General features: G+C 38.1%; 1 protein-coding gene across 2 annotated transcripts in view; it reads left to right on the top strand.

Annotated features, from left to right (window-relative positions):
• LOC131046894 (TATA-binding protein-associated factor BTAF1) overlaps positions 1 to 16,167 on the top strand; it is a 158,443-nt gene that overhangs the window by 99,404 nt on the left and 42,872 nt on the right. For both annotated transcript variants that reach the window (XM_057980723.2, XM_057980724.2), the window contains 3 exons: positions 10,121 to 10,662; positions 11,170 to 11,662; positions 11,868 to 11,936. In XM_057980723.2, the coding sequence (XP_057836706.2) occupies positions 10,121 to 10,662; positions 11,170 to 11,662; positions 11,868 to 11,936 (1,104 nt within the window). The remainder of the gene's footprint in view (positions 1 to 10,120; positions 10,663 to 11,169; positions 11,663 to 11,867; positions 11,937 to 16,167) is intronic.

A 16,167-nucleotide genomic window follows, 5' to 3' on the forward strand; every position in this document is an offset into this window, starting at 1 on the left:
CCTGTTGAACTTCGTGTGGGATTGCCTGCTGGATATCCTTCATCTTTGTTACTCTTGGCCTCTTTGGGGCATTTTTTCCTTTGTCCATCCGGGCTTCTCTTTTTGCCTGAACCTGTGAAGAGCTTTCAGTTGCTTCGCTCTGGGAGTCCAGATTTCCCATAAGCTGGTATGTCAGATGGACATTGTCTTCTACCAGCTTTCTTATCTGCCGGTCAATCCAGTGCTTGGTGAATTTTAGCACTGGTCTAGCCAAGATGTTCAAATCATCTACCTCAGGCTCTGACCAATCTGGCAACTGGTTAGGTTGATCTTTCACTTTCTCGAATTCGGGTTGCGTCAAATCTGAATCTTCCTTCACCCGATCCGTTACCTGATGAATTTCACTTATTCTGATGGTGTCAAGGGGGAGTCTGGAATGCATTCTTCTCCTGACCTCAAGGTCATCCTTGGCACTTGCCTAGTAATCCTCTAAGTGGAATCTATGTATGAATTTGACACCGGCAACCTTCCTAATCTGGCTGTAAGGATCATATTGGGCCTTGGATGTGTAAAATGGTAGGCGATAGAATGCCAATTCAGTGGCCTCCAAACCTGGGCATATCTCCATGAAATCCCCCAAGACAATTGGAAATTCGATAGGTTGCTTCTTCTTCTTGTGCAACTGATCATAGGCAGTTAACTGCCTCATGAGCTCGAGCAATATAAGTTTGTCTGACGGATATCTGGGCAATTTGTAAGACTGGAAGGAGGACCCTTGCGTCTTGATGTAGGTGAATTTGGGGAATTGCAGGAACGCAGCGCCATACCTCTGGACCAAGGCACTTGCTTGTGGAGACAACCTCATGTGTAACTTATTTTGCATAAGTCGTGTCAGGTACATGGTGAAGGTGTCATTCGCCAGCCTATAAGAGCTAACATTGGAGAGATGTAGCTGAGGATAACACTCATGCACTTTTAACTGAGCTGGTCCGCAACCCATGATTCCCCTTGCTGGCAGCCCATCAAATCCTTCCCTTCGTGCAAACATATAGAACAGGTAGGAGCTCATGAAAAAGGACTGGGACCTTTTCTCTTTCAGGTTCTTCAATTGTTCATGCAAGTAGTGACTGATCAATCTAGCCCAGTCGATCAGTGTATTTGAATTCATGATCTCGCCTATATAGAAGAACATCCAGGGCTCGAAGTTCACCGAATGTGAGCATCCCATTACTCTGCTCAGCATCTTTATCAGGTCCACATACTCCTGCTTGAACTCGAAGATTGTGAGAGTTTTGGGCATCTTGGAAGCGTGCACTCTAGGCTTTAGCAACCACTGCTTGTTGATCAAATCAGCACACCTGGCGGGGCCTACTTCTTATACTGCTTGAGCTCCGTTGCTGGTCCTGTACGTCATGGAGTAATGGGATGGGATTCCGAAAGCTTCACCAATCGACTCTGGAGTCAATGTTGCCAGTAACTTGCTATCCGGCGTTGAGATTGTTTTCGGCTCCAGATTGTAATGTGCTGCACATTCCAAGACCAGATCTGGGCATTGGATAGCAGGAGGAAAGCCAGCTGCTGCAACTAATCCACTTCTCACAATTCTGACAGCTGTCGGGGATGGATTATGCCCTGCTGTTCCGAACATTCGGATCTTGAATGCAGCCAAGTTGAACGTGCCAAGGTTAGTATCGCTGATTTCTTCCCATCTTGAATTCAATCGGGAATGAGGAAGAAAACCCCTCATCTCCGCTTTGATCAATGCCTGCTTGGAGATAGTAGCTGCCTTGTTGGGTTCCGCCATCTTGGAAGCATTTTGAAATGGTGAAAATAGAGACTAAGTATGAACAATCTTCACTTATCCACTCCTTCTTTCCTGAATCTTGCACATGAAAAATGAAATGCCTTTCCCAACTTATATAGAATTCTCAAGAGGCATTAATTTAGTAATTGCATGATGCGTCATACTTTCCTTAATTACTACGCCATGCAAAGGTGGTTTCCCATGCATATGAGTTCAAATTTAGAATTTTCCTTAAATGCTCCAAGTCATGTGTCATACTTGGAAGGTTCCTCCTGCCAACTCGTTGATTTCATTCTTTCCAATTTTGAAGGATATTGCTCAGGATTTGCTCGATTCTACTCCAACTTGTCATCTCCTGCTTTCGAAGGAATTTTCATGGCTTCTTCAACACATCCCTATTTTTTAGGGATCTCCCTAAAATTTAGGAGTCAACCTCATTGGATGGGGAATTTCATCCCGATTCTGAATCTATAAAATTTTCCATATTTGGTCGGGATTTGGTGTCTAAAAATAGCATATTTGAAAATTCGCCTGAGGGGAATTTTGCTTTTTTTATTCCTCCTTGACTCCTTGGATTCCATGCCTTAGGCAAAATTCCAATTTTTAGCTCAGGTGGAATTTTCACTACGTCCATGGATTCATGGATTTTTCACTTGTGGATGCATTCTTGAATTCAGTGCCCCAGCCTAGTCTTGGGCGCATTTTCGCCCTGTCCATGGACTGGTGGAATTTTCCACTTGTGAATGCCTTCTTGGTTTAAGCGCCCCAGCCCAGTCTTGGGCGCATTTTCAACATGTCCATGGACTGGTGGAATTTTCCACCTGTGAATGCCTTTTTGGTTTTGGCGCCCCAGCCCAAACTTGGGCGCATTTTCAACATGTCCATGGACTGGTGGAATTTTCCTCCTGTGAATGCCTTCTTGGTTTTGGCGCCCCAGCCCAAACTTGGGCGCATTTTAGCCCTGTCCATGGATACATGGAATTTTCCTCCTGTGAATGGCTTCTTGGTTTTGGCGCCCCAGCCCAGACTTGGGCGCATTTTCAACATGTCCATGGAGTGACGGATTTTTCCACCTGTGAATGGCTTCCAGACTTAGAATATTTTGACCTTTTGTGCTTTTGAAGTGTTTTCCTGAGCTTTCCATTTTAGGCATGGATTTCCAGCACTTGACCCATTTTTGGCTATCTTTGTCTGCTGTCTAACTTTCCGGAATTAGAAATGTCTGCGAACGCCTGATCCCTGTCGCCTTGTCTGATTGACCCTGCCAGTACTGACTTATATCCCCAACAGGGTGCAATATTGACTTACTATAAATAGAAACTTACTAAAAATAGAATTTACTAAAAATAGTAAGTTTGATTTTTGGCAAAATGGCGACATTTCGTGACAAGGAAAAATCCCTAAAAAATAGGGACTTTCTGTTGGTGTAAATAATTATTCATCATGAATATTATTACACCTTGCTTAAGTTTACTTAGGTACATGCATTTCATAGTAGTTTGGGTATGAGACACTTGGGTGTTTCATATAATCAAGAAATCCCCCCAAAATGGTGATTTTGGCACTTTATACTTAGTGCGTATACAATGGGCCACTTGCAAAACAAGGCAAAGTGGACTTCTGATTTCAATTTACAACTTCTCAAAATGAGATCTAAGAGACTTCAACAAATATTGCTAGTGATCTAAACTGAGATCCAAGCAAAATGCAAGTACCAAATATGCCAAAAATGGCCAAATACTGGAAGTACAATTTCTACTTAAAATCACTGCAAACAAATGGCAGATTATGAAAGTAGATGAAAAAATACGCACTTTCAAAAAAAATGGCACCTGAAAAGGAGTCCATATGAGCCCAAATGAAGCCCTCCAAAGTTGTAAAAATCGGGATTTCATGATTTTCAAAAAAAATGGCACCTGAAAAGGAGTCCATATGAGCCCAAATGAAGCCCTCCAAAGTTGTAAAAATCGGGATTTCATGATTTTCAAAAAACCTGTATCTGAAAATCAGAAACCTCCTACACCACTGTACAGATCACGAAATTCTACCCCAAAACAAAAAAAATTGCTCGAAAAAATGATTTCGGATGAGTGAGATATCGCTATTTGAAAATTGCCTGCAAAATTATAATTTCTGGAAAATTTCCGCCGCAGCGTCAAACTTCAAATGCCTCTAGATTTGGCCTTCGAAGTCCGATTTGGATGAAACAAAAGGCAAAACTGACTTTCTTGGACCTCCTTAATTCAATGGTATTCTCAGATTTGACCCATTAAGCTTCAATAAAAACCTGCAATAGAAAACTCCAAAATACACAACCCCAATAACATCAAATTTCTCTCAATTAGCAAACCAATGACACTCTAATGGCTTTGATACCATGTTGATGATTCAGATTTTGAGGAGAACTTTGGGCATTTGAACTTGGGGATTCTCACATGTGACCCCATTCTTGAGCCTTGCATTTCATCTCCTTCTATTGATATCACACCACCTATTGCACCTGATGATGCATCTAGTGCAACAATTTTGCCTTCTTATGATTCAGTGCAGCAGGATATTTCATGTCTTCCAGCTTCAGTTGATTGGGATGCCTACTTGACAGACATTGCAGATTTGTTTGTGGACTCCTACATTGCAGATTTGGGAGACACCATTGATGACATTCATCTTCTCTTTGATGAAGATGATTCTTCTTTGATTGTTGCGAGGGATCACTCTGACCCTCTTGTGCATTCTCTACATGATCAATCTTTAGAGGTTGACATGATTGTGGATACTTTTGTACAACACTTGGTGGAGGTCTCTTTATCTTTTGAGGAGACATATGAGTCTTTGGATATTGTTCTACATTCATCTCCACTAGATCTTGGAGTGCCTTTTTCAGCAGTGTGGCACAGTTTACCACCTTTGGAGGGGGTACCTTTCAGCATTGACATGGGGACACTTGAGCAGTTTTCAGAGATTCCTTTCATCATGAGTATTTTTTCTCCATCTTCCTTCCATGGTTGGGGAGGCTTAATGGATACACCTTTGGTTTTGTCTCTTCCTAAGGGGAGGAATGTTGTTCGACGTTCATGGAGCAGTTTCTTCATTCATCTTCAAGCTTCTATCATTGGTGCAGATTCCAGATTGAGGGGGGGCTTCCTAGTCTCTCTTCTTCTTCTCTTATATGGGGGGGACTTTTTCCTCACATGGGGTTTTGTTCTTCATATACTTCTATGAGAGTTCTTTTTATCTAGTTTTCATCTCTCTTTTGGGGGAGGGTTTTTTCCCATTGGGTTTTTCTCTCTTTCCCCGCTTTGTGAGAGATTTCATTGCATTGGTTTGCATGCATTTACATTTGTACATACCTAACATGGCCTAGTAGCCAGGACCCATTTTGCATTGCTTAGTTGCATTTTAGACTTAAGTGCATTCCCCTAAGTTGCACTTAAGGGGGGGTGTTGGTGTAAATAATTATTCATCATGGATATTATTACACCTTGCTTAAGTTTACTTAGGTACATGCATTTCATAGTAGTTTGGGTATGAGACACTTGGATGTTTGTGTCACATTGGGATAGTGTGTGTAGGAGAATTTACACCTTTTATGGTGTGATCTTGTTGTTACACTCCACATTCAGTGGGTGATCCACCTCATGTGGAATATTATATTGTTTCTCCTACCTACCCACACCTATTTCCTACCTACCCTTGTTTCTTATTGAGCCACATGTCATGTTTGTGTGCTCACATATCCATGTAGCCTTGCCTATATAAGGAGGCTCATATTCATTGTATGTAACATCGATTGATGATCCAGTTGATCAGTATTTTCATCTTGATAGAATACAGTTTATTTCTATCATATATTTTGTCTCTCTTATTTGTGCTTTCCATTGCCTCTTGATCTTGACAAAATCTCACACTTTCTAAAAATAGAAAGTTGCCCCATTTGGGCTCAAATTTTACTGGGAGGTCCCTTGAAGGTTCCTGATTCCAGTCGTATTTTCCTATTTTTTCTCGAAACCCTAACAGGAACCCCAAAAATCTAGGACAAAAGGCAAAACCCTAGAAAAAGGACAAAACAGGCCCTAGACTTCATAGAACTTGCTTGACAGAGAAGCAGATTAACCTTAACTGACCCCGGAACATCCGCAACGTGGAGAGATTGAAGAGATTGCAACCAACACACACAAAAACCAAGGCCAAACGACCAAAAGGGCCTAAAAGCTAGGGGGTCCCTATCTGGGATGGGGTGATGTGTGATTAGGTTACAACATTAGGTAGGATCAAATCTACGGCTACATCATTTGAGTTGTTTGATGTGGTGGTCATGGATGTAGGCCTACCAAATGTGGTTCAATTTATCAAAGAAAATATTGTTGCTTGAATTGCAATTGAGAGACTCTTGATGGACAGGTATCCCTATGTTTTTTAACCCATTCACAACGTATTGTCTTGATCTAACCATAGAGGACATTGGAAAACTTGAATGAGTTAGCGATATTGCAAAAAGCTCACACAATTTCCAAATTTATTTACAATCATACAAGGGTGTTATGTATGATGTTCTCCATCACAGAGGGCAAAGAGTTAGTTTGACTAGGGGTGACAAGAATTGATATTGCACTTCCTTGTATTGTAGATTCTTTGCCAACAAGAAAAGCAAGTGTTTGTTTCAAATGAGTGAATGGAGTTTGCATTCACAAATCAAATGAACTGCATAATTGTGGCAGAGTACATTTATTGTAAATTTTTGGGAACTAATTGAGCAAGTCATAGAATTTTCAAAGTTGGCAGTAGATAGGGCCAAGAATCTGATAGGGGCAGGATGGAAATTAACAAGAATAAATACATGCCGGGCAGAATCAATAGGAGATGAGATTTACATATGCACTTCCTTCTCCATTTTGTTGTATAATATATGAATCCAGTGTTGTTCTATAGCCCCTCCTTCAAAGATGATAATTTTGAGGTCACATTGGGCCTATTTACGTGCATGGAGAAAATGTTCCTTACCTCCAAAATGTTGCAAATAATTATGGTAAGAGTTGCCAATGTATAAGTAGGTGAAGAAACCTTCTTACAGTCCTTAAATTGAAATGAAGCTTTTCAGAAAGAATGGCTACAAGATAAAAAAGATTACAGGGCGTTCTAGAAATATGGAGAAGAAAACAGGGCCAAACCAAGGACATAATGATACATAGAGTTTCTAATAGTCATTTTTAACATACAATGAAGGATATCTGATAAATAGAAAAGTCCTGAGGAGGAACAATCTAAAACTCATTTATAACTTTCTAAACGAAATTGGTGGGATGCCCAAGACAGCAGAACATCCACTTCTAAAGACTTAAAGTGGGCTCATTGCATAAATTTCTTGTGGTCATCCCCGCTTCATTAAAACAGGGAATATCCTTTGATAGAGGTACAAGGAAAACTGTAAAAATACACAACAAAACTGCATACAAGCACAACATTGCCACTCGTCTATGTATGAAATTTCTATTGAGGATTTTTTTGAAAATCACATAAATTGCTTGTTGTCATCCCTGCTTCAGTAAAACAGGGAGAACAGAGGACAAGGAAAACTGTACAAACACACAATTGCTACATTGAAATCTCTGCACAATCAGAACATTCTCACTAGATTACACATAAAATTTCTATCAAGGATTTTCATGAAACAAAACTAAGGAAGGCTGTACAAATTGGCGAGTGTCCCAGTCATCTAACATACACAATTTTACATGTAATAATAATGTTGGGTAAATAGAATTATTTGAGTTTATGCATTAATGAAAACCTTGTAGTGCCTGTGAAGGTTTTCCGCTGCATTATCTAATTGAAATAATCTATATAAGGAGCTGCAATATCCTTTGTTATGATTCATCTGATGGTGGGCCACAAATTGTGGCCTGAACTGTAGGGTAAATTTCCCCTTTGCAAATCTTTATCTGAAAATAGATAGTGGAATCTTGAAGTCTCTAATTCTCATTTAAAAAAAAAATTATGGGAAATGCTTGGTAATTTTCTTATTCTTAACATGACTGGGTTTTCCAAATTTTAAATGAGAATTGCATTTGATATTTATGCTCAAACATTTGTTATTTCAGTTGATTTTATTTGAGCTATATAGATGCTAATGATGTGTAGTTTGTGTGTCTTAACTACAGACATCCTATAATAAACTCTTGCATGTCATTGACATAAAGTTAAAATTTGTTCTGATTTTTCTGGTAAGCAAGACTGAAAGATTGTAATCCAAGACTTGTGTTTATCTCTGGTTGGAGCTCTGAAAAGGTACTTTAAGCCCTAAAAATTGGTTATCAATCTATATAAACCATCAAATCATTCATTTTTGTTTTCTACTATATGTCAATTACTCTAGTTTGTGTTTGCTAACAAAGATTGTTTGTGCAGAAAGCACTTTTTCTCTGGCAAGAGTTATTGTTGTTCATATGTGGGGATTTCTAGTTCCTAGGATAGATTTGATACCTTGTTTTCTGTCTGGATGTCTTACCATGCATGGATGTGACATCATTCATGAGATTGCTGGTGCCTTTATTCGGGCACCATTTGTTGGTGTTCCCGCTATGGGCTGGCCCTTTTTTCTGTGTTCCCTTGTTGGACATTAATAAACTTATCTTATCTTATCTTAAACAAATATTCTTGTCTGCCTTCTCCTTCCTCAGTGCCGAAGTGATAGTGATAGTTCTTGTTCCTGTTCCATCGAGTGCGGTTTAGGCCGCAACTGGAATTGGGATAGAGAGATTTCCTCATTCCAGTGTTCTGGCACCACCACCTTAAATAGCTATTTAGTGTAAATTATTATCTGAAACAAATTTTTGATTAAGAATGAAATTTAATGCATCCTAGCAGTTTGTGCTGGCTTCTTATGGGCATGTTGTTATCTTACTTTATTAATAGCAGTTTTGCAAGAAAAAGTGTATGCTATTAGGATTATTTGCCATAATTTATAATTATCGGGATGGGAATTCTTGTAGGTGATTAAATGCTTTTTTGATTTTAAGTGCTTAAATTTATCTTGTTCAAAGGATAGTTATATTTCGTTTTTATCATTTTGAACCTATGCAACTAGATTTGAAATCTTGGTTTTATTTCCATCTCTCTGCAAATTCGTAACACATGCAATAATATTGGTCAATATCTGCTAGAAATAATATTGATCAGTACATAATAGCAATGATATTGATCAATACATGATGGCAAAACTGCTGGTCAGCACAGCTGCATTATAACAATGTATGAGGTAATATATGTTAGTATTACTATCTAAAGTAAGAGTTTTGCTAGTTCATCGTTTCAGCTTTATTAACATCAGCCAGTTTAAATGATAATCATATCTTTGGAGAGTATGGGAACCTAAGTCACAGAATACGGTGATTTTCATGGATGAGGTTCGAATTTAATCGAATTTCAAACATTTATAAAAAAATCATTCAAATTCGACCATTAATTTGTACGGACAAGGACGTCATTTTTTTTTACTGAAGGAAAAATCTGAAAAGCATTTTTTAGGGTTTCTGAGTCTACGGCGGGTCTGCGGCAGCGATTTCTGAGTCTACGGCGGGTTCTCTGTGTCTGTGGCGGGTTTTCTCTGTGTTTGCTGTCGCTGTCGTGCATACCTCCTCAATTGTTGCCAACAGCCGTGTTCAGGAAGGCTTCTTCAATTATTAATGTTTTGGTTTGCCCGACGGTATTCATATAATCCGTATTCAATATTCATATAATGTTTTGGTTTGCCCCAATTTTTAATGTTTAATGTTTTGTTTAATGTTTTGGTATTCATATAATCTGTATTCAGTATTCATATAATCCGTATTCAGTATTGCCCGACAATATAATGACTTCAAATCTATAATGTTAAGCAATGTTAAGCAATTACATAATGACAATATAATGTTTTGTTTAATGCATTTATAATGTTAAGCAATTATATAATGACAATATAATGTTTTGTTTAATGATTTCACATGTTTCTTATGGTATGTATTTTATAAATGTGCCATCTTTTTATAATGACTTCAAATCTATTTAGCAATGTTAAGCTATTTTGATAGTTTCTAAGAAGTATACATATATTTAAAAATAAACAAAATTATATAAGGCAAATTTTATCCAATTTTTTTTTCCAATTTTTCCCTTGTCGAATTTCATCCGAATTTCATGGCTGTCGAATTCTAATTCGAATTCGAACCTTGTGACTTAGATGGGAACCATGTTGAAATGAATTTAGTTATCTACGTCAATTCTGGGTGATTTTCAAACTTTTTCTTCTTGTGTCCTTGATTTGTTTTATAAACACCTATGAAAATTCTTGTGTTAATACAGGTTTTGCGTTCGATTGCACCTCTGCTGGTACAGCCTTTACAATTCAAATTGTTAACACTACTACCTGGCATCTTTGGCTGTGTACGTCACTGGCATGTTGCTGTTAGATTGGTGGCTTCAAGATGCATTACATCTATGGCAAAAACATTATTGGTCAATGTGATGGGAGCAGTGATGGAAAAGGCCATCCCTATGCTGAGGGATTCATCATCTGTTCAGGCAAGGCAAGGAGCAGGCATGCTTATTACTCTATTAGTTGAGGATTTGGGAGTGAAGCTGGTAGCATATGCTCCCCTTCTTGTTGTTCCACTTTTGGGCTGTATGAGTGACAGTGATCCCAATGTAAGGCAGAGTGTAACTCGGAGCTTTGCTGCTTTAGTTCCTCTTCTGCCACTTGCTAGGGGTGTTCCATCACCAACTGGACTCAGTCAAAAGCTATCCTCGAGAACTGCCGAGGATGCTCACTTTCTGGAGCAACTTCTTGATAATTCACAAGTTGATGACTATAAACTTGCTGTAGAGTTGAAAGTGACCCTTAGAAGGTAAAATAATTTTTAATTCTCATACTTTTACAATTTAGGATTTTGTAGAATTCAGATGGCTCCCTAGTGCATGTGTAAACTTGATTGAAGTATTTTGAAGGAGATATTTTATTGATTAAATGTTAGTCTACCTTGGTAACATGTAAACTCTATGTGAAGTTTTTCAAGTAGACAGGCACACGTTTTTTTTCACTAAAATTTTAGGCCTAACCATTTGCTACAGTGATGGCCGTTTTTTCACACTTTTCTGATTAATCAATTCAAAATTTAAATAATCCCCATTTTTTTTCCCTTACTAATTTAGCATCTAGTTTCTTGTTGTGTAGCCATTAGTGCATGCTTAAACATGAAGTAAATATTTTAGATAGCAGTTTATGTTGTATGATTAAAGGTAAAAGTAAAATGTTTCAGAAGAGTTTAATGAATATTTGGCATGAAGCAGCTAAACTGCAAAAACATTCTGCTGCTTGGCAAACACAGATCCTAAGAATTTAATTTTTTTTTCAGGTACCAACAAGAAGGTATCAACTGGCTAGGATTTCTCAAGCGTTTTAAGCTTCATGGGATTCTGTGTGATGACATGGGTCTTGGTAAAACACTCCAAGCATCAGCAATAGTAGCATCTGATTTTGTGGAACGTGTGGCTTCCAAAGTAGATAAAGATCAGTTGCACTCATTAATTGTGTGCCCATCAACATTGGTGGGTCATTGGGCCTTTGAAATTGAGAAATTTATTGATACCTCCGTTTTAAATCCTCTGCAATACGTTGGATCTCCTCAAGAGCGCTCTTTGCTTCGAAATCAATTTACAGAATATAATACTGTTATAACATCATATGATGTTGTTCGCAAAGACATTGATTTCTTGGGGTCTCTTGTCTGGAATTACTGTATTTTAGATGAAGGTCACATCATAAAGAATGCAAGATCAAAAATTACTACTGCAGTCAAACAGTTGAAGGCTGAACACCGTCTTATTCTGAGTGGAACACCAATTCAGGTAATTGAAAGGATAGTTTCAATTAAGTTGCGGTAACTAGAATTTCATAGCTGTCTTTTTTTGATTGTTCACTTGTAAACTTAAGTTAGATTTAGCTATCATGGAGAATACAACAAAGAAACTTTTCATTCTGCCAATTGACCCACTTCAGCTCATTTTATCTTTATGTTTATCTGTGCTTGCATGAATATGGCTGTTACAACAGAACAATGTCTTGGAGCTCTGGTCACTTTTTGACTTTCTTATGCCAGGTTTCCTTGGAGCAGAGAGACAGGTAAATTAATGCATCTGGTTCTGTTGCATGGTACTTTCCAGATAATTTCCTTGACACCTGCAGGCTTTGATTATTTGCGCCTAAGATTGTTGCAATCAAAATGTTCTAACTAATTTCTTTAAAGTTGAATCTGTGCTATTCTAGAGTACAGCTTTGGGTTATTTACTATTTAGTTTTTTTCGCAAAGGCTAAAGAGAACATTTGTCTACAAAAGGAAACATATTGTGAGCAAATTTGTTCTTTGGCAACAAGTACATAGCATTATGTAACAGCATCGAGTGCATGCTTTTTTCTTAATTATGGTACTGTTGTATAGTGGAACTGACTGAAAAATATTATAACTAAATAGGGATACAATTTCAAAACTATAAATTTCAATCATGGGTTTAGCCGAGGTTGGAGAAATGCAAAATGATTATCTGTTTCTCTGGGAGTCACAATGAAGTTCCTCTTGACCGGGAAAGTCCCATGTAAGAATATATAGGTTATCCTGCAGTTCACTATAAGCTTCTGATCTTGAGTCTTGTAATTGGTCTAAGAATGATATCTATCCTAGTGGTAACCTTTTTGGCAGCAACTACTGGTAATCAGAGATTATGATGTTGAATTTTGGAGCAAAAATTTGATTAAGGAGAACGAAATCAAATGCAAAAGTAGTTAGTGAAGTGCAACAAGGAATTTTAATATGGCTTTATGGGCAAATTGCCATGTGGACGTCTGGATCTTGTGGTGTGGCTGGAGCTCTCTCTAATCTTCTGTTTTTGAGGTCTGTCTATTTTTTTCCTATATAAGAAATTATATCCTTTAATATATTTTAAGCCTCACGCATCCAAAATTTGGAATCCTCTCTAATTGTCCTTGAAATACTTCCCATCTTAAAATTTTGGGAATCCTCTCTACGTGTCCTTGAAATAGTTCCCATCTCAGAAACTTATAACTTTGCACTTCATATATATTGCATGGCCTTTATGCTTCTAGGCTACAGTGCATGATGGCAAATTTTGTTTAGCTATTTTATCTTCCATAAGGCAAGTTTGTTGTGGGTGTGGCTGGAGCAAGTATATGCTTAAGCCAATGCTATACTTTGTATTCCAGATTGCATTAGATCTAGTCATTTAGATATCTAATTTCAGTAAATTTTCTATTAATTCTGGAAGTCTGACAATGTGAGTTTAATAAGGGCATTCATGAGAGGATCTGGATAGCCAGGTAAGAAAATTTTGGGTTACTTTAACATGTGTCATGACAACTGGATTATTTTAGCTTCTACTTGCAGTCATCTTGAGATACATTTTTCATAAAAATATGAATCTGGTTTCGTTTTTATTAGATCTAGTGCAGGACTGACCTCCGTCTTCCTTCAGAGCACTAGAAATATAGGCTTCATAGCATTGAACAATAATTGGACGATCATTTCATTTAAAGATGTATAGATTTTCAGGGAATTCAACATAGAAAAGGGCTGGCCATTCAGGAGTTTGCCCAGTTCTCAAGGAAGGAGCCTTATGATTCAGCCTGAGATTTTATATCCAACATATGGTTTTTCTAGAAGAATTCAACTATAATAGGCCAAAGTTAGTAGAGGATCCAGTGTGAGATCCCATGTCTGACATCTGATTGTTTTTCTCAGTTTTTAGAAGGCTTCAAACTAGATTAGTGTGAAGTTGGTCCCCATAGAGAAACACTACAGGTATCTCATGCCTGATTTCTTTTTGTTTGATGTTAGAAGTGGACAGCAGTGGCATACGTAGTCAATACAATCTTCTCTTCTCTGGATTCAGCTTTTGATCATTGGTTACTTTCGAGATTTATGGACATTACATGCTCTATTATCTTTGTCCTCTTTATGTCTTGTTTTTAGCTAACCTCGATCAATAGTTTATTTCTTCCTATAATTGTTGGAACTCAATGTTTTCTTTTAGCCTTTTTTGCTAAGGTTATTATTTTTGAAGCTATACTTAATTGATGAAGCATAAAGGCAATGGAATCTAAAGGATAAGCTTAAGTTGATTGGGAGGGTAATAAGCAATGTTTCATAGGGTCTCAAGATGGGGAGGAGGGGGGAGGGGGTGGGTGTTTTTTTGTGATAAGGTGATGATGGAGGTGTGTTTCGAGGATAGGGGGACCAAGGGCCTAGATCTAGGGATGGCGAGGGGACGATGGTGCAAATATATATAGTACTTAAAAAATTATACAAGGTGTAACATATGAAACTTTGAAATACTTAAAAATATTTGATACTGCATTGAATGAACAATGAAAATGTTGAACATCCATATGTTTATATTATAATCAAAGGTTATTACATTCAAAAATATAATTGCTCAATGGCCCATTGCCTTAAAGCGTCACTTTTCTCCAAAGTTTGCATCAAACTCCTCATCAATCAAACAATCAAACTGGTAGACTCCTTAGTCTCAAGATCCTCAACTGCAATTTAACCAACCCTTTCAGTGCTACATCCTCTTTAACTTGTGTTGGCTACTTTGGCTTTACATCCCATTGAGCTGTTAGACTCCTTGTACATAAGTGTGTTGCGGTCAATGAAATGCAAGGCACAATGTACAATTACAAGCTTCTTTGTTCTCTAAAAGGTAAGTCGGTTCCTCTTAACAGAGCGGATGAAATTTTAAGTAGACTAGTTCCTCTTAGTAGTAGGAGGAATGGAACTCTGGGACAACAAATGAATGACTAGTTTGGTAGTCAATGAATTAAGCTCGTGCATAGTCCATCATAGAATTGGAGCCTCCTATACCATGTTCTCCTTATCTATCTTGGCCTTTGTTGAATATCCCCTAAGAGTGGCGAATTTTGTCCACTTAGTATGAATGATGCTGGCTTCTGTAGAATCATACATCTTCTGAATTGTCTTCATGAACTTTGTCTTCACCTCAACATCTTATATAGGACTAATTCTGCCTAGCCTTTGCACATGCCACTTTTGGTTCAATGCATAAGCAGCCATGTGCAAGGGAGTGTTGCTTATCCCATTGATGATGAATGATTGGTTGATTGTGCTCATTGCAGAATGCTAATGTGGTGTCTTCCTCTAATACAATAGGCTTCATTTGGCTAAACATACTGTCAATGCATTTGCACACCTTCCCTAGGGTAGGTGCATTTGTGTCCGATATCTAATAATTGTGAAAATTAGAGTAATGATGACACCAATGTATTTTGCATCAGCCCAAAAAGTATCTCTTCACCACTTTCTCACCCTTCTCCCCTACTCCGACTTAGAAGTGGGCAACCAATTGCACTTTGCTATCATGGCCAATAGTTGCAATGCCTCTTGCAACTCAAGCATCCTCTCCAAGAGAATGAAGTATGATTCATATATAGTCTTCGCCTCTCCATAGGTTTCAAAAACTCCTTAGAGAAGGTCCTAAAGAGCGCATTTGAAGTATGGTGGTTGCAAATAAACATTTGCACATCTCTATCATCATTAACCACATCTTTGATCCATGCAATTTTTCCCATGTCCTTGAGTGCATTATTCATGTCATGCACACAATGTGGAGTCCAAATATGCCTATAGGCCGCCTCAATCAATTTTCTTTCAGCTTTGCATATGCAACATCGGTCACTACTTGCACCACATTCTTCAACCCAATCTCCTCAATAGTATCTCTATGTATTTGGAAGCGAAAATTGACATCCTTGTGATGCCCTGAACAATCAATAGCCCTAAGGAAGCAAGGGTCCTTTGTACATGTGACAATGATGTTGATGAGTGAATGATGCCTAATATCTACCCATCCATGATTATGCTACATCCACTAGCGACCCAAATAGCTTTCATTTTCTTCATTAGAATATTAATTTTGGAATAGCTTTTATTTAAGATTGTTGTTCTCAATTTTGTCTCTTGTGGTGGCACATATGATGGTCTTGCTTGGATTATTTTTTCCATAGCCTCCTTATAGTAAGGAGAGTGAGTCACATGGAATGGAATGCCATTGGCAAAGAAGAATTTGCTAATGGCATCATGTTAATTTTGTGGATCAGAATTAAAATTTATCTTGTTCTATGTATTATCTATCACTGAATTGTTGTATAAATCGGATTGTCTTCTTTTATGTTGCAGGAGAGGAGGAGCATTTTTATTTTCAATGTCCATTCTCACACATTTCATTTGGTATATGTAGTGGGCTAGGTACGGTCAAGCGATGCCTTGACCGGCCATGTCTTTTGGACATGGCCGATCAAGACATCACTTGATCGTGCCCCC

The sequence above is a fragment of the Cryptomeria japonica genome, chromosome 2, assembly GCF_030272615.1.
Source record: "Cryptomeria japonica chromosome 2, Sugi_1.0, whole genome shotgun sequence".
Taxonomy (NCBI): Eukaryota; Viridiplantae; Streptophyta; class Pinopsida; order Cupressales; family Cupressaceae; genus Cryptomeria; species Cryptomeria japonica.